Raw genomic sequence first — 18,518 nt, forward strand, 5'->3', positions numbered from 1 at the left:
GATCCACCTTTTAGTATGGCTAGTAACTAGTGGCTAGTGGGCCAGAGTACTGACTAGACTCGACTAGACTAGACCACGGACTAGCTGTCTGGCCTGTCCTCTCTGTCTTGTCCTCTCTCCACTAAACTTATCCTCCTAAACGATGTAACGCACTGACAAGAGGGGTACATGAGTTGGGAGTTGCGATTATAGTCTTATAGCTGAGAAGATGCATAGAGGGAGTTAGAGAGAATACTGCTGTCCTGTGTACTACACCCCTAACTTATCCTACGGCAATCCCTAGGCTAGACGACTCTCGTGTTAGCTCTCGTTCTAGAGCTATCCGTAGTACTGGACGGACTGCTGTTATTTGTTAGAGGAGATAGATGGCTGTAGTAGTGGTTAGTGATTAATCTTAGTAGTGGTGTACCTTGATCTCTCTCTGTGTGCACTGGCAGTAATAGTACGGTAGTATGGGTATAGTACGGTAGTATACGGCAGCAAGTGGATAATACTGCAGTAACAGGTGGATCGTGTTACTATTATCGTCTTGTCTCGTCTGTGTGTCTGTCTGTGTGTCGTCGCCGTGTCTCTCTTGTCTCTGGTTGCCGTCTGTCGTCGTCGTCGCTCTCCTGAGATGTGTTGTGCACTATAATAATACATACATACAGAGAAAGTAAAGTTACAGCACATTATACTACCACCAACCACCATAGCTGTCCTATCTGTCCTGTCTGTCCTGTTTGTACCTACACTCTCAGAATACAGCTCACTCACGGCTCTGGTTGATACCATTGTCACCATTACACACTCCTAAAGACACTCAATCCCCTCATACAATCATCCCATCTCATCCATCTCATCCATCTCATCACCCACAGTACTACACTCTACCACTCTATCACTCTACCACAGTACTACAATCTGCCACTGTATACCACACTCTACCACTCTACCACTACATCCCACCACCACCACCATATCCCACACCAAGCAAGGGACAGCAAACCCCAGCAAGGGACAACAACAACACTTTCATATTTTACATTTTACAATTTCTCTAGCATCAGGGACAAAATAATATCCATCCCCTGCCAACCAGCCACCACTGAACTGCACTGTACTATACTACACTAAACTCTACTCTACTACTTTTTATACTGCTACTGCACAAAGTAATAATCCCCCCCTTTCAGTCAAAGATCAACAATCTCAACTGTGGCTGACTCTAATCCACCCACCAAGACCCAAGAGGACAGTAAGTACGTACGAGGGTACGGGTTCCGGTACGGGTACACAGGTACACTGCAACGAGTAAGGTAAGTGAACTATTTCCACCACAACCACCACTTACCACCACCACAACCACAACTCCACAACTCACCACCCAACACCGCTCACCTCACTTTCTGAAACCCTTGCGCCCACCGCAACTAACCTCTACCGTCCCTGCTCCTAGCATTGCAAACTCTCTCTTTGGCTGCTGCTGCACTGGCATCCACTCCACAAGAAACGAACAGCAGTGAACCGCGTACCACACACCTCTCCACCGCCGCTGCTGCCACGCCGCAGACGACGATCTCACAGATCCCGATCTGCTCACCCTCACCTCACCTCACCTCACCTCACCTCACAACCTCACCTAACAAACACCTCCTCGACAAACCTCACATAACCTCAAACCAACCCACGCGCCAATCCCCCAGCGCACCACACACACAGCTCCTACACACCACGCGACAGACAGACAGACACACCCCACGCATGCCCCGACACCAGCATCCCCATACCCATACCTTACCACCAGCTCTGAGCTGGAGATAAAGAGGCAGCTTGCGCCATGGAGGCGCCTGAAGCTGCTGTTGCGGCGGGAGAATACCCTGATTCTGCGGGGGAGGAGGAGGCGTATCCGTGTAAGGGATGTGGAGAGGTGAGTTTTGTTGAAGGGGGGATTGAGAGGCTTGGGATGGGATTGTGCTGACTTGGATGTGTGGTAGATTCTGGAAGAGGGGAAGGCTTTTGAACTTGGTGAGTTTTTGTTTTTTTGTTCCATTGACGATCTGGATTGTGAGGGGGAGCTGAGTTTGGTGGATGTCGTTGCGCTGCTGCTTGCCCTCATGCTCTTCAGTGGGTGAGGGTGAGCTGTGTTTGGTGAACACCGTTGCGCCACTGCTCTCCCTCATACTCCTGGACTGTGAGGGCGAGCTGCATCTGGTGAACACCGTTGCGCCGCTGCTCTCCCTCATAGCCTACCAACCATCCCATTGAGCACACAGCTAACCTCCCATCCTACAGCAAACAACAGATGGCATCTCGACTGCTTCCGCTGCAACCAATGCCACACCCTCCTCGACTCCGACGCCAACCTGCTCCTCCTCGGCGACGGCTCCCTCATCTGCAACAACTGCACCTACAGCTGCAGCGCCTGCGGCAACAAGATCGAAGACCTCGCCATCCTGACCGGCGACCAGGCCTTCTGCGCCACCTGCTTCCGCTGCCGCAACTGCAAGCGCAAGATCGAGAACCTGCGCTATGCCCGCACCTCACAGGGCATATTCTGCATGAGCTGCCATGAGTCGCTGATGGCGCGTCGTCGTAAAAAAAGCAAACTCGCCGCCGCCGCGGCGAAAGCTAAAGAAAAAGATAGCATGCTCGTAGATAAATCCCTGCCGGCCCTTCCACCGAGTGAGAAGGCCGCTGCGGAGGCTGCCCAATCGAGAGAGCCGCCCATGAACCTGCACACCGAGCTCTCACCTCGTCCGCGCCCACAGTACCCGGACGAAGCGTCGAGAAGCAGCTCGCGCCGCGCCGAATCACCCAGCGATATGGGACATAGAGACGGCCTAACCCTCCCAACAACCACATACCGCAACAACCGCCACTCGCAGGCCTCGGACATGACCGCCGACGGCGACGGCTTCTTCATCCCGCTCGCGCTCGACCCGAGCCCCGCGCCAACTCCGCGCCCAGCGCAGAATAACAAGAAGGAGAATGCCGCGGCGAAGGACATGCTGAGCCCGTCGGCGAGAAGCACGAGGGGACAAGTCCCAATGAGCCAGTCGACCCCGCACATCGCGTTCCAGGAGAAGGGCCGCACGACATCGAGCGAGTACTCCGAGTCCAGCAAGGATGGCGGCGCGACCACGAGGAGACCACCACCTCGTCCGTCGGCGGGCAGCCGCACCACGTCTGCCACTGCGTCGCCGGCGCTCGGGGGCGAGGAGCCCAAGAGACAGCACCTCGCTAACTCTATGAGTAATGGGAATGCGAATGAGAAGGCGCAGTCGGCGCAGGAGAAGTTTAAGCTGCAGGATGTGCCGAAGCGTAAGCGCTCGAATGAGTCGAGGAATAGTGGTAAGACGGAGGCGGTGGAGAATCCACAGGCTAGACCGCTGGTGAAGAGAGAGAATCTGTCGAGGACTGAGAGCGCGGAGTCCACGAGAGTGTCTCAGGAGAGACCGAGGGGAGGCGTAAACCAGTATCTTGGTGCGGAGTCGGAGTCGAGACCTTCGACCGATTCGGCCATGTCTCCTCCTCCACGCGACCAGGCTAGGACTGAGCTGCCAACTGCCTCGAAGCCCATCCCCAGAAAGGAGGTCGGAGGTAGTAAGTTGGGCAAGACGCAGCCACCATCCTACGCCGCCTCCGACGCAATGTCCTCCTCCGTCTCCTCCACCGACAGCACCGCCCTCTCCACCCCAACCGTAAACGGAAAATCCATCTCCAGCCCCGTCATCAAGCCCTCCGAGGACTCCGGACCACGTCTCCCCATCCGCCCTGCCCCGCCCCAGCAGAAGCCGAGCGACACCTACATGGCCCCTCGCGCCCCTCCCATCCCTCCCCCACCCTCCCAGCCCAAATCAGGCAAACAAGCCATCAACCCAATAACCGGCGAGCCTATCTCCCCCAAGCTCCCTAGATGGAGCGCCGGCGGCGATTTCACCATGGACGAGGACATGGCGCGTATACTCGGCACAGACGAGCGTGCTGAGTCCCTCCTCAGACGCGTATCCAACGCCGTCCGCCACGGTCGCACACCGAGCGACCACAGCGCACACCGCCACGGCGGCCACGGCCGCAGCATCAGCGAGACGACGAGCCGCACCGCGACATCCGGTCACTGGCCTAAAACCCCCATCGCCGAAGACGGCATCGTCGCGAGCCCGCAGTCCATCTCCATGGGTTCACCCCGCGCAGGGGGCGACGACTCCGCCATTCTCCGTCGCCAACTGCGCAACTCCGAGCAGCGCGTCGCGGAGCTCGAGCGCGTTTTCGTGGCGAGCGGCGAGCTAAAGTCCGTCACTAAGCAGCTGGTTGAGAAGCGCAAGACTGTACATGAGCTTGGTTCGCAGGCGGAGATAATGATTCGTCAGATCGAAGTGCTGGCTGGGTATGTAGAGCGCGCTAAGCGCGCGGAGGGTAAGCATGAGCTTGATATGGAGGAGATGGAGGAGAGTGCCATTAAAGATTTCGTCCTGAGAATCGAGCGCCTCAAGCAATCCATGTCCCGCGAAGTGGAAACCCTGTTCGAAGAGCGCGAGACCCTCTTCGATGAGAAAGCCGCTGCTATCAAGTCGCGCGACCGCGCACTGGCGGAGTTCGAACAGCTGTCCATCAAGAACGCCCAGTTGGCGGATCTGAATAACGATCTCACCACCCAGATCCAGGAGCGTTTCCGCGCCCAGAGCGGGGCGGCTGCTGGTGTCGAGTCCCCCAAGCCCCCGATGTCGAGTGGAGGCGCCTCAGCGAATGGACTGGGGATTTATGGACACAGCAAGGATAAACTCTCCCTCCCCACCCTCGATGACGCATCATCCACCACCGCGGCAGCCACATCCTACGCCCCCTCCCTGGCAACCGCGCACTCCTACCCCCACGTCCTCGACGCGGACGCTGCTCTCGAGCCCGCCACCGTCCTCTCCGCGCCCCACGTGGTCAATATCCGTAAAGCGCAAGCCAAGAAGTTTAACTGGAAGAAAGGCGGCGCCACAGTCGCCAAGGGCGTAAGCAAGGGTTTCAAGGGCGCGTTTGGAAGCGAGCGCGAGCGTAACGCTGCTGCTGCTGCTGGGGGCATGGGGGAGATCGGTATGCCGTATAACACGACCGTCACACCCGTTGATTCGCCGAGCTTGATGGCGCCGCCGCAGAACTCGCAACTTGGTGGTGGCGGTGGGTCGTTGCCGAAATCCCAATCGAGTGATCCAAGAGGCTTTGGGCTGTTCAAGAAGTCCCACGCGAACTCGAAGTCCGCTGGTGGAGCGACAGCCTTGAACCCCGCGGCTGAATCCCCCGCCACCCTCTTCGGCTCCGACCTCGTGGAGCGCGCAGCCTTCGAGCGCCGCCACATCCCCTCCGTCGTGATCCGCTGTATCGAGGAGGTCGAGCTCCGCGGCATGGATGTAGAGGGTATCTATCGCAAGACTGGCGGGAGTGGGCTGGTGAAGGCGATTCAGGAGGGGTTTGAGAAGGAGACGCCCGGGATGGAGATTGATATCAGTGATCCGGATGTGGATATTACGGCGGTGACGAGTGTGTTGAAGCAGTATTTTAGGAAGTTGCCGGTGCCGCTTTTGACGTTTGATGTTTATGAGAGGGTGTTGGAGGCTTTGAGTGAGTTTTCCCTGTCCCCCTTCTTTGCTTTGCTTTTGTTTCTTTTGCCGGGGTTGGGGTTCTTTGTTGCGGGTTGTCGACTTCTCCGGAGTTGGCGATCTGGGACCTCGATCTCGACCCCGATCTCGCAAATTCCCTTTGTCCCCGAGTCGAGCGTGCTGTTTTTCTTCCCTCTTCTTCTTCGTCTTCTTCCTCTCTTTTTGGACCTCGTACTAACCATCCACCAGCAATCCCCGAATCCGACCCCACCGCCCGCTGCGCCCACCTCCGCCACACCTTCTCCCTCCTCCCCCCCATCCACCGCGACGTCCTCGAATTCCTCGTCTTCCACCTCGCCCGCGTCGTGTCCAAGGCGTCGGTCAACCTCATGACGCCCAAGAACGTGGCTGTTGTTTTCGCGCCGACGATCATGAGGGATCGATCAGTGGAGAGGGAGATGAGCGATGTGGCACGCAGGAATGAGGTCGTGCAGTTTGTGGTGGAGAATAGTGAGGAGATTTTTGGGGGGGAGTAGGAGGGTCCCGCCCGAGGCTGTTGAGAGTTTTGTCGATGGATTTCGTGTATATTTTGTTTGTGGGAGTTGATAAAATGGTTCTTCATGCGCGCGCTTCTTTGTTTGTTTTGTTTGGTTGGCACGTCTTTATTCCTGGATCGATTCGATGCCCTATTTTGCGTCTTTTTGCTTTCATTGTCTGGTTGTCCGAGTCCCATTTTCCTTTGGTGGTGGCTCTTTCTCTTACGAAGATCGTTTCTTGAGAAGATTTGTTTCTTTAAGAACGGAAGACCTGATCTCGTGTTAGCTTGCTTTTTTCTTTTTTGATATCCCCGGATTAGTTATAGTTCTTCTCCTCTTCCATCATCGTTTTGCTGTTTCTTGTTTTTATGGTGGTTACCGTCATGGTTGTTGATGTTGTTGATAAGAAGATGAAGAAAGGAAGAAGGAGGGTGGCCGAGGAGGTGGCTAAGTGAATCCAGCGAAACGGAGGCTTTCAGAACCTAGCGGACGTCTCGTCTCGGCAACGGGGGGTGGGTGTAGACGTGTGTTGCCGCGGCGATTTCGTTAGGCGTTTACGTTCACGTTTATGTTGTCGTTGTTGCTCATACGTACGTACGTACGGTTACCGCGCCGATGAGCTAGGGGGGTAAACGTTTACACTTCCGTCTACGTCTACGTTACCGCGGCGATATCTTCGTTTACCGTGCGTGCGGTATCGCAGTATACGGCGAGCATGAAGGAAGGGGAAGAGCGAGTCGGCACTGGCAACAGATATGAAGGAGGAGAAAGCCCGTGGATGTTCGTTGTTGGATGATATCACCACTTCCAGGCCTAGTTGGGGGTGAGTTCACTGTTGTTGGAATTCTGTCTTGCCTCCAGGTCGAGAGAGAGAGGATAGGGGCCGGGAAGAGCTGAATTTTATGGGAGACCTGGGGTGCTGGTTGTATGTATGTTATGTTGCCCTGGCCATTTTGTGGGGGGTGTAGATATGGGGGTGGTAAATGGGGATGAATAAATGGAAAGGGGTATATCAGAGAAAGGGGTTTTTAGGGGTGGTGACTTGTGATTGTGTTGACTGTGACTGACAGTGGTTGATTGTTGATTGTTGTAGAGGTGATTCGAGTGCGAGGTATAAGAAGGAAAGTGTAGAGTAAACGTGAAGATTGGCTTTTTTCATATGTGACAATAAAGGGGAAGGGGATAAAGGGCGTACACACTCCCACACCGAAGATTAAGGGGTGTATATGATAACAAGCTACAGTATCTACGTCAACACACCCCCTAGCCCTTACTTATACCCCCCCCCCCCGGTTCCTCAGGGAATAGGAAAGATTACAGCAAGACAATCTTTAATGGACACATCCAAGAGTTATGGGGTGGAGAAACCTGGTGTCGTGGCGCTGGGCGGTGGTGGTTCTTGTGCTGTGGGAGGGGATGGTGGGTGGTTGTGACGGTGGGGATGGAATGGTGGTGAGAATAGCAGGTAGTGAGAATAGAAGTAGTGATAATAGCAGTTAGTGAGGATATACAAGCAACAAGAAACCTCAACAGTGAGATGCCTACAACACTATCCCTGCTTTCAACTGAGCGGCCTCATCCCGCTTTCTAGAGATCCTCCTGGAGAGAAGCAGCAGCGTCAGGTGGCGAAGACAGATCTTTTGCTGGTATGATGGGCGCAGCTGTCTGTAGCTCGGAAGATTTGCGTGTGTGGTTTTGATCTTTCTATGTTTCAACACAAGCGCAGCTGTCTGCTCCTTCTTCAGCCTTTCTTTCTTCGGTCTTATTTCCTCGGAGTGAGTGCTGTAGACACGCGAGAAATACTGGGTTTGGGGGGTTTTCTGCCATAAGTCTTGTAGGGTAGGGTGGCTTTTTATTTTTCTAGATCTTTTATGAACGGAAGTATCTCTACGTTTTTATACTCTCCGCTTACAACTCAATAGTCTAACCAAATATTTCCCACTCTCCCCCTCCAAACCCGCAAATCTTCCGATCTACAGACACCCATCTTATCCCTCTAGAGAATCAAAAGCGAGTGGTGGTGAGAATAGACCATAGAGTGAGAATATAGAAGTGACAAGGAACTTTGATAGTGAGAAAATGCGTTTTCCTACAACACTATCACTGCTTTTGGAACGAAACTGTCTGTCTCTCTGTCTGAAAACCCAACTGGTGATATTTTTATATGTCTGGTTCTGTCACGACCAAGTCCGTTTGTTTTCCTACTGTGCTTATTTTTGTAGCTAGAAGTCTTGCAGGGCAGGGTAGTTTTGTTTCTAGATCTTTTATGAACGGAACTATCTCTACGTTTTTATACCCTCCGCTTAGAACCCCCAATAGTCTGACCAAATATCTCCATCTCCCCCCCCCCCCCACCCCCAATTAGAGCACACCCACGTTGCCTCCCCCATCCCTCCCTCCCTCCCTCACCCCAAAGCCGCAGAAACAGGCGGGGAGTATGGAGAAAGCTGCGCTCGTTACTCAAGCGGACGACCAGTTTTTGTTCGTTGAATCTTCCGAATCTGAGGTGACGGCAATGAAAGAGAACCGCAGACTCTCGCTCGGGATGCACGGAGAGACACAAGAAATGCACTCCAAGACTTTTGAACGCGAAGACAATGCGAAAGAGGAGGAGACAGTTCTACCAATGGAGCAGCAGGGAACTCAAGGCCGCACCAGCAACTCTGTAGAGAAACAGACGGAGAGCATGGAGCAGACACACACAGTCTCGCCCAAGATGAACGGAGAAACACAGATTCACCACAGTAAGTCTTTTGAACTTCAATAGAACATAAATGAGAGGTAGTCAAGTTCACTTCTGACGCCCATCGAAGATCACCAAAACCAGCCCCGTGGAGCGACAGGACTTCAAAAACAGCAACGGAACCCAGCAAAGTGGGAAGACTGGCTTGCGCTTCAGGAACACGCTAGAGAACTTCGAAAGGCTTCTGAGAACATGGCAAAACAGGTAGAGATATATCAACCCAAGAAGTGGATAGAACGTCAGATGATCCGCAATGCTTTAGAGTGTCAGGCTTTAGAGCGTCAGGCCAAGAAGACAACAATGATCGATAGGCTGCAACGTTCGACCTCCGTGAAAAAAATAGACCGATATTACGCAAAGATCCGACAAATGAATAAGGAAGAGGCGGATGAGGCTGCCCTCGATATGATCGAGAAAAATCTATACTCCGAATCCTATTATCCTTGTGCTCTCGTGGATAAACCTTGGATACCCTCGACACTAAAGTGGCTGAGAGATTTTCGGGCAAAAACAGAAAAGCCGCAAAATACACTCCTCATGACCTATGAACCCAAAGCGAAGGTGAAAGAGTGGCTGAAAACTGTATGCACGAACAAGGAAGAAATGGAAGGCACCCTCTTCATGGACACCGAAACATCAGTGAAACAAGTCACCGCCGCATCCTTCATGGATACCGAAACCAAAGTGAACTCGGACACCGCCGCAACCCGCAAGCAATATGCAGAAATCCAGAGCAAGATCTCTCCGCCTAAACCGGCGACCAAAATGAGTAAGTTCACCTCTCTCTCACCTGTGCAGCTCCAAGGTCAATGTACCCCATACTGACACCCCCCCCAGTTCCCTGGACGTCCAACCTCCCCATCCCCCCACCCGAAGGACGATATATCTTCTACAAACCTGCCGAAACCCGCACCCCACTGGGTTTTGGGGCGGCTTCTCCCTTCGTGAGCCAAGAGCAATTGAAGAAGCGGAAGAGGGAGGAGAAGAAGCGGGAGGTGGAAGAGAGGATGATGGATGAGGAGTTGGATACGGAGGTGCTGCCGAAGCCCAAGAGAGGGAAGAGGTTGAATGAGTTTGAGGAAGCCATGAGGGTTGCGGGGCTGTGTCCTGAGGATCCGGATAAGAAGGAGAAGGGGAAGGGAAGAGGAAAGGGGAGGGAGAATGGGGGGAAGGAGGAGAGGCCCTGGGAGGAGAAAGAGAAGAGGGGAGGGGGGAGGGGAGGAGGAAGAGGGAAGAGGGGTGGGTTTGGGATGATGTGAGAATGCGTGCAGATTGTGTGGGATTAGAGGCTGAGAATGTCTGGTTCTTGACACTCAGCGAAGAGAAAAACGGATGGACTGTACTTATAGGGCTGATTTCACAAGAGAGCCATGCGATGAAAACGGATCGACTGTACTTATAGGGCTGAATTCACAAGAGAGCCATGCGATGTTTTATAAAACCTATCTTCATGTTATTGTGCACTCGTGTGACTGGTGAATAGGGGGGAGACTGGCTTTTAGCAAGCAAATTACCGTTTATAGAGCACAGAGTAGCATATAGCGCAAACTTAGTCCTCACCAGACGTAAACACCATGAATATACAACAATAAACTATATTATTTGTATATTGCTATTGAATATAAAGAATCGACGCGCTCATTCTCAATGATGTCGTCGCGCCTACTGTACGGAGCACGGAGAATCCAATCGCACTAGCGCAATCTCGTTACGACGGCGAGCTTCTACGCGACTGGCCCCCAAGCTCTCAAAGAAATAAATGTTGCCGCGACCTCGACCCAACTCGACACCGACGACATAATCCACAACCTCACTGGGCCGAACCCCCCCAGAACAAGCTCACCCCGCCCCTCGATGCAATCACCATAACCACTAAACCCATCCACCTGAGCGCGCCGCGACTTTCTCGGGAGGCTGGCGGCACCGAGCCCACCATGTCTTTTCCCTCCCTCCAGACGCCTCAGCGCCCCCTTCCTGGCGCCTTCGTGCAGACCCCAGCGGCCTCGCGATACCCCGGGCCCAACCCCGTTCGACAGCTCTTCCGAGCCCCGAGCTCCAATCCCGCTGCCGTGGGCGCGCCGACCGCCCAAGGGTCGCAGTCAGCAGTCGCTCTGCTCCCCCAGGCTCAAAGCCAGTCGCAGGCGTTGAAGCCGGTGCAGCGCGCGGGGAGGACGATCAATGAGGTGTTACGCAAGGATGCAAACTTTCCTGAACTCGATAGCTATGTCAAGCGTAAGTGATGCGGGTTGTTTCTGCTAATAAACACGGGGGACGACAGGCTAATCTGGCACACAGAGGGCATCTCGTCCGACTATGAGATTCCGTCCGTATTAGGGCACGACTCGGCATGGGCGCCGTACCAGAAGACGAAGATGTATGATATCCCGGATCGCATTTTTGAGCAGTACAATCATGCGCAGGTGTCGACGATGATGGGGTTGTTTTCGGAGCTGAACCACGCGTGGATTACGATTGACAACGCTTTGTATATTTGGGACTACACACAGACGAACCCCGAGCTCAATGGCTTTGAGGAGCAGTCGAATAGCATTACGGCGGTCAAGCTGGTGGTTCCGCGACGCGGCGTGTTTCTCGATACCATCACCCACCTTTTGGTGGTGGCTACGACGGCTGAGATTATACTTCTGGGAGTTGGAGCGACTACGAATCCGGCGACTGGCGCAAAGGTTGTGACCCTCTTCAATACTGGCATGTCACTTTCGATCAAGGGCATTGATGTCAGGGTGATTGAGGGCTCGGCCGCGAGTGGGCGGATATTCTTCAGCGGCGGAGGAGATAACGAGGTGTACGAACTCACATACCAGCAGGAGGAGAAGTGGTTCGCGAGCCGATGCGGCAAGGTTAACCACACCAGCCCGGGATATACGTCTTTGGTCCCGACAAAGATCATCTGGGGGACGAGCTCCAAGGAGTATGTGGTGGATATGACAGTAGACGACAGCAGGAACCTTCTTTACACACTCTCGTCAGAGTCATCGATACGAATCTTCCACATGGATACGCCAGCCTCGCTCAAGCAAGTCGTCGAGAAAAAGCGCCACGAATGTCTCCGCGATATCAGCCACATGATCTCGCAATCCCCCTTGTTGGACAACAATCTCAAAATCGTCTCAATAAGCCCCATCTCGGCCACTGAAGCCGCAAAACTCCATCTTCTGGCGGTTACTTCCACAGGCTGCCGTCTGTATCTCTCTGCTACCCGAGGATACGGATACCTGGCTGGCAAGGTCGAGGCACCTACGAGCATGCAGGTCCAGCACATTAAATTCCCGCCGCCGGATCAACAAGATCCCCAGCCACGATCGCCAGCACAGCCATCTGGCTACCAACCTGTTGAGCAGCCTATAAACACCCAATCACGCGCTCTTCAGTACGCCCGTAGGGGACTACGATACCCACCAGGCTTCTTCCTGTGTTTCGTTGCAAAGGATACCAATCCCAACACAGACGTCCTCTTCCTCTCTGCACCTGACACTGGGCGCATCGCCGCGGAATCCCGCGACATCTCGGGCCAGAGCTCAAAGTTCTACGAGCAAGGCCTCTGGCTGAAGCTCGATAGCCGTGCGGAAGCTATTGGACTTGTTAGCAACACCTTCGCAGCTGCATCCACCCCAATTGGATACGGGAACGAACTTGCTGTTCAGTTTGATGAGCCCTCGACAGAGATGGCCGTCCTGACCAACACAGGTATTTACATCATCAAGCGAAGGCGGCTTGTGGACGTTTTCGCAGCCGCAATCAGGCAAGGCGATGCCGAGCAGGGTCTGGAAAAGCAGATGGCGCAGTTCATTAGGCATTACGGGAGAAGCGAAGTCACAGCCGCGGCACTGGCAGTTGCTTGCGGACAAGGCTCCGAGGGATCCTCGGGAGAAAGAACGGCGAAGGTGTCGGACCCGTCGACGCTTGAGGCGGCTCGCAAGGCCTTCATCGACTATGGTGGCTCTGCATCCTTGAATGCGGATGCTGTTTCTGATGCCAATGAGCCGGCCATCAACTTCGTGCGCCCCTCGGCACGCCATGACGGCCTGGCGATGTATATTTCTCGTCTGGTGAGATCGATATGGAAGGTTCCTGTCGTAAGAGAAGCGACACTCAACGTTGGCGCCGGTGCCAATGGAACCATGTCGCTGCAATCAACCGTCTCTGGCGCCAAGTTGACGAGCATCCAAGACGACATGGCGCGCCTAAACACCTTCCTTGAGAAGAACAGCACGTTTATCCAGGGGTTGGCTGGCCCCGAAGGCCCGCAGCGAGCTGCTACACAGATGGAGGAGATCACGCTTCAAGGAGAGCACCAGGCTCTTCGTTCGCTCTGGGCGCTTGCCAGCAATATAATCGAAGGCATCTCGTTCGTGATGATGTTGTTTGAAGAGCGCATGGATGAGCTCTGGGCGTCGTTGGATGACACCACTCGCCAGCAACTGCGCGATCTCACATACGAGTCGCTGTTCACCTCTGATGATGGGAAGAACCTGGGGAAGGTGCTCGTTAAGGCGATCGTGAACAGAAGTATTGCGAATGGCTCGAATGTGGAGACTGTTGCCGACGCGTTGAGGAGGAAGTGCAAGAGCTTCTGTAGCGCGGATGATGTTCTTATTTTCAAGGCTCAAGAGCAGCTCAAGAAGGCGTCGGAGCTGGGCAGTGGTACCGAGGTTGGGCGAAGCATGCTTAATGGGAGTCTACGATTGTTCGAGAGAGTGGCTGAAAGTCTGACATTCGAAAATCTCCAGTCGATTGTGGAGCAATACGTGAATCTACAGTTCTACGCTGGAGCAGTCCAGCTGTGTCTCACGGTTGCGTATCAAGGGGATAGAGGGAACATGGCGTTGTCTTGGGTCAACGACAACAGGCCTGCTGGTGATAGCCGCGAGAAGTTTTTCGAAAGCCGGAAGCGCTCTTACGATCTCATCCACCTTGTTCTAGAGGACTTGGACAGGGTTTCTGGGCAGCAGCCAGAGTTTAATGCAGATGGCATGTACACAGTTGTCGCCATGAAGAGGCAGGAGGCATATGCCATTGTCAACGAGTCGACGGACGAGGTGTTCCATTACGACCTGTACGACTGGTACCTTACCCAAGGCTGGACCGATCGCCTGCTCGCCATCGATTCTCCATTTGTAATCTCCTATCTGCAAAAGCAGTCCCTGACCAGCATCGACCGCGCCGACCTTCTGTGGCGCTTCTACGCCAGCGGGAAGCGATACCACGACGCCGCAAGTGTGCAAGTGGGCCTCGCCAAGAGCGAGTTCCCGCTGGACCTCAAGACGCGGATCGAGTATCTCAGCCGCGCCAAGGCGAATGGCTCCACCACGACTATTGGTATTGCTCGGTCGGCGCAGCAGGTACTTCTGCGTGAGGTTACTGAGCTCTTGGAGATTGCGAATATCCAGGATGAAATCCTCCAGCGCTTGAGGAATCACCCTAGACTGGACCAATCGAGGCGTGAAGAGATCGTCCGTGAGCTTGATGGCCCAGTTCATTCGCTTTCAGAGGTATGTCAAGTGAGAATTCCGACAGAATTTGTGTTACTAATTACCCATAGCTGTTCAACGAATATGCGGATAAGGCCAACTTCTATGACATCTGCCTCGAGATTTTCCAAGCTGCTGGCCACTCCAACCCATCGGATGTCGACGTGACCTGGACCAACTTCCTAGACTCCACCCACGGCCAGATCCTCGAGAAGGCGGCAGCCGCAGGCCCGAACGAGCCCCTACCAGCAAAACCCTACGAAGCAATCATCAACGCCGTGCGCGACCTCGCCTACCGCCTGAACCGCAGCGAATCTACCTTCCCCCCCGAACTCCTGATCCCCAAGCTAGAACGCTACGCCTACGAGCAACAGCGCGGCGTCGGCCCCCCAACCTGGGTAATGGACCTCTTCATCGAGATCGGCACCGCCTTCGAGCGCATCATCCCCATCCTCGAGGGCATGATCCACAACGACGAAGCGCCCTTCCACGGCCGCAACAGACGCTTCATCGCCAACGACGCGCTGTACGTCATCGAGAAGTGGTACCAGGACTGCATCCGCCACAACAGGGAGGTGTTTGGCGGCGTCGACTACGCTGCGGGGATCAGCACCTTCCTCAACATGCTGACGCAGAATGGGCTCGAGGGCGATAAGGTCTACGAGGCGCAGGAGCTGCGGGTGAAGATCGAGCGGGTGCTGAGGAGGTAGACGTTGCGCGGTTTGTATTTGGATCTTTGGGAACGGGGAATGTGGTACTGTGGCACCGTTGTTTGGGTGTTGTATGGGCGTTTTTGTTTGGAGGGGAGACAGACGGATGATGAATTGATCAAGCACCCCCGGGGAGAGCGCATTACTGGGCGAGCATATAATCTCAGCACATAGTTGCAAGAATTCCAATGAGGAGACTAGGATGTTGTGTGTATTACTTCGGCCATAGTTAGTTCGGATGGGGAGAGAATAAATCAGGAATTACGGGTTATAGTTTTATATTATATCAGGGGTACTTGACTATTGGAGTGAAAGGGAGTAATCATTTTAAGGGTCTTGTATAAATTCCGTAAATAGGGACTTGAATTCACTTAAATTCGCCAATATATTGTTTGGTACGGTACTGTACGGTCCGTGCATTACATAAGCATGATAACGCGGGGGGTTTGTTTGTATTTGTGTGTGGACGTCTAAGCCACGAAGGGCCTCGTACTTGTGGTTCACTTCCTACTTTCCACCCTGCGACACAATTTCACCCCCTATATTCATTCTTCTTCTTCAAACCTCCAAACTTATATCCAAATCAATCCTCGAGTCGCGATTCAATTTGAGGCTCAAGATAATATCTTCCATCGCTGAGCTTCTCCCATCGCACATCCGCGCCGCAGTTGCCGAGGAGAGTACCTTGGCGGGGCATAATCAAGTACCAACCAACCCACCAACTCACTCACTAGTGACGACGGACTGCTATCTCACCGTTCCAGCACAACCTACGACATCAACGCGTGCCCAGAACGGCGACAGGACAGCCCCCTCACGCCTCCCTTGATCTTTCCGCACATCTAAATACCCCTCCTCCTCCTCCTCTTCCTACACAATGTCGTGGAAAATCACAAAGAGTGCGTGTCCATCCCGATCTTCCTCTCTTTCGTCACCTCCTGTTTGCCGATCTGGCTGGTGGCATCTGCTTGTGTGCGGGGCTAAAGCCACAAGAGAACGGTGATGCACCAACAGTGATGCACCGACGGCGCTTGGGGAGTGGTTTTGTCGCTGTGTGCTGTGCAGCGATCTGTTTATACACTGCTAATATCTTGTGTTTATAGAACTGAAAGAGACCCATTTGGGGCCCCTCGCAAATACCTTCTCCCGCACACCCTCTACTCCCTCAATTAGCACCGATGCGTCCAAGGAGGAGAAGCCGGGGGTACCGATCTCACCCTCGACCAGTCTTTCCGCCGATAATGGCATCGGTATGTCGACCAATACGAGGCCTGGATAGAGGGGTGCTCTCACTGACTTTGATACAGCTGTCTCCGAAGCCATGGTGCAGCAGCCCCCAACTGAGCCGCGACCAGGACTCCTTATCGTGACCCTCCACGAAGGAACTGGGTTCTCCTTACCAGAGCAATACAGACATATTTTCCAAAGTCAACACACTCAAAACTCCATGTCAGCTGGCAATGGATTCGGCATTGCAGGCTCCATGCGCCCGACCTCTTCACAACAAAACGTTGCCGGCTCGTTCGCCAGCGGCAGCGTACGTCCCTCAACCTCCGGTGGTGGAGGCTTCTCCTCAGTCCCGACAAACCACGGTCGATACTCCTCCAAATACCTCCCCTACGCGCTTCTCGACTTCGACAAAGTACAGGTCTTCGTTAACTCCGTGTCCGGATCGCCAGAGAACCCCTTATGGGCCGGCGACAACACCCAGTACAAGTTCGATGTCTCCCGTGTGACCGAGCTGGCCGTGCATCTCTACTTGCGGAATCCCAATGCGACCCCTGGATCTGGACGAAGCCAGGATATCTTCCTTGGTGTCACGCGCATCAACCCGAGATTTGAGGAGAGGCAGAAGTTCGTGGAGGACCCGAAGGCCAGCAAGAAGGACCGCGAGAAGGCGGCTGCGGAGTTTGCGACCCGGGAGAAGTCGATGGGACAGAGTGGAACTGAGTGGCTGGAGGTTCAATACGGTACGGGAAGGATTAAGCTCGGGGTTGAGTACGTGGAGAACAGACAGAGGGCGCTGAAGATTGACGATTTCGATCTCCTCAAGGTGGTGGGCAAGGGAAGTTTCGGCAAGGTCATGATGGTTAAGAAGAAGGACACCCATCGCATTTACGCCCTCAAGACGATCCGCAAAGCTCACATCATCTCGCGTTCTGAAGTCGCCCATACCCTGGCTGAGCGTTCTGTTCTGTCGCAAATCAACAATCCATTCATTGTGCCGTTAAAGTTTTCGTTCCAGTCGCCAGAGAAGTTATACCTTGTCCTGGCCTTTGTCAACGGTGGAGAGCTGTTCCACCATCTCCAGAAGGAGCAACGCTTCGATATCAACCGTTCTAGATTCTACACGGCGGAACTGCTGTGTGCGTTAGAGTGCCTCCACGGCTTCAACGTCATTTATCGTGACTTGAAGCCCGAGAACATTCTCCTCGATTATTCCGGACACATCGCTCTTTGCGACTTTGGTCTATGTAAGCTCGACATGAAGGATGAGGACAGGACCAACACATTCTGCGGCACTCCAGAGTATTTGGCACCTGAGCTTCTACTGGGCCAGGGCTACACCAAGAGTGTCGATTGGTGGACCCTTGGTGTCCTCCTCTACGAGATGTTGACTGGACTTCCTCCCTTCTACGACGAGAACACAAACGAGATGTACCGCAAGATTCTGTCCGAGCCCCTCCACTTCCCTGGATCGGACATCGTACCCCCAGCGGCGAAGGATCTCCTCACGAAGCTGCTCAACCGCAAGCCAGAAGAGCGTCTGGGAGCGAACGGCGCGTCGGAGATCAAGGCGCACGTTTTCTTCCACAGCATCGATTGGCGCAAGCTTCTCCAGAGGAAGTACGAGCCAACCTTCAAGCCCAATGTGGTAAGTAACTATTTTCCTTCTATTTATACCTACTCTAACACAAGTCACAGGTCGACGCGCTCGATACCGAGAACTTCGACAAGGAGTTCACACGCGAGGCACCAGCGGATTCATTCGTCGAAGGCCCGCTCCTGTCATCCACCACACAAGATCTCTTCCACGGATGGTCCTACAACCGTCCCGTGGCCGGTCTTGGCGATGCGGGAGGCAGTCTGAGGGACCCGTCGTTCGTGGGAAGCGTGCAGGACAACAGGTAACATGGTGAAATGGGGTTTCTTGCGCCAGCAGTGTCTCTTCCATCCTTGAATGGCACACATGTGCACGTCCATCTATGGCCGCACATGAATGAGACTGATGATTACATTACTGGGGGAGGTCTTTATCTGTCTGAGAGCGAAAGTCTGGTCTGGCCCGAGCTCTTCTTATGAGATATCAGGCAAATTGATTGCCGATGGAGAGAGGGCATTGATTTATCATGAGGCGTTTTTATGGCATGTGCTGGAGAATACTTTACTTGCCTGCGTGCGTGCTTTGTTTTGAATCTATGATGATGTGGCGGGCGGGGGAGAAGAGACAGACAGTGGGGGGCGGGTTG

The 18,518-nt window shown here is 53.9% G+C and overlaps 4 protein-coding genes across 4 annotated transcripts; all 4 read left to right on the plus strand.

Annotated features, from left to right (window-relative positions):
• The first annotated feature begins 647 nt into the window (after positions 1-647).
• On the plus strand, positions 648-7,716 carry RGA2 (Rho-type gtpase-activating protein). Its single transcript, XM_018274267.2, has 6 exons — positions 648-1,154; positions 1,225-1,298; positions 1,439-1,909; positions 1,977-2,007; positions 2,275-5,589; positions 5,817-7,716. Exons 3-6 carry the CDS (start codon positions 1,820-1,822, stop codon positions 6,101-6,103), a joined length of 3,723 nt encoding a protein of 1,240 aa, XP_018130852.1. The 5' UTR covers positions 648-1,154; positions 1,225-1,298; positions 1,439-1,819; the 3' UTR covers positions 6,104-7,716.
• An 824-nt stretch (positions 7,717-8,540) lies between these two features.
• On the plus strand, positions 8,541-10,105 carry VE01_04800 (uncharacterized protein; the record flags this gene model as incomplete). Its single annotated transcript, XM_018274268.1, has 3 exons — positions 8,541-8,847; positions 8,917-9,615; positions 9,684-10,105. The coding sequence occupies 3 exons, from the start codon at positions 8,541-8,543 to the stop codon at positions 10,103-10,105; spliced, it is 1,428 nt and encodes a 475-aa protein (XP_018130769.1).
• A 338-nt stretch (positions 10,106-10,443) lies between these two features.
• On the plus strand, positions 10,444-15,409 carry VE01_04801 (uncharacterized protein). The gene is made up of 3 exons (XM_018274269.2): positions 10,444-11,078; positions 11,142-14,359; positions 14,410-15,409. Exons 1-3 carry the CDS (start codon positions 10,781-10,783, stop codon positions 15,046-15,048), a joined length of 4,155 nt encoding a protein of 1,384 aa, XP_018130865.1. The 5' UTR covers positions 10,444-10,780; the 3' UTR covers positions 15,049-15,409.
• Positions 15,410-15,551: 142 nt separating this feature from the next.
• On the plus strand, positions 15,552-18,509 carry VE01_04802 (uncharacterized protein). The gene is made up of 4 exons (XM_018274270.2): positions 15,552-15,947; positions 16,152-16,298; positions 16,356-17,923; positions 17,974-18,509. The coding sequence occupies exons 1-4, from the start codon at positions 15,926-15,928 to the stop codon at positions 18,178-18,180; spliced, it is 1,944 nt and encodes a 647-aa protein (XP_018130771.1). The 5' UTR covers positions 15,552-15,925; the 3' UTR covers positions 18,181-18,509.
• Positions 18,510-18,518: the final 9 nt, after the last annotated feature.

The sequence above is a fragment of the Pseudogymnoascus verrucosus genome (assembly GCF_001662655.1).
Source record: "Pseudogymnoascus verrucosus strain UAMH 10579 unplaced genomic scaffold scaffold_19, whole genome shotgun sequence".
Lineage (NCBI taxonomy): Eukaryota > Fungi > Ascomycota > Leotiomycetes > Thelebolales > Thelebolaceae > Pseudogymnoascus > Pseudogymnoascus verrucosus.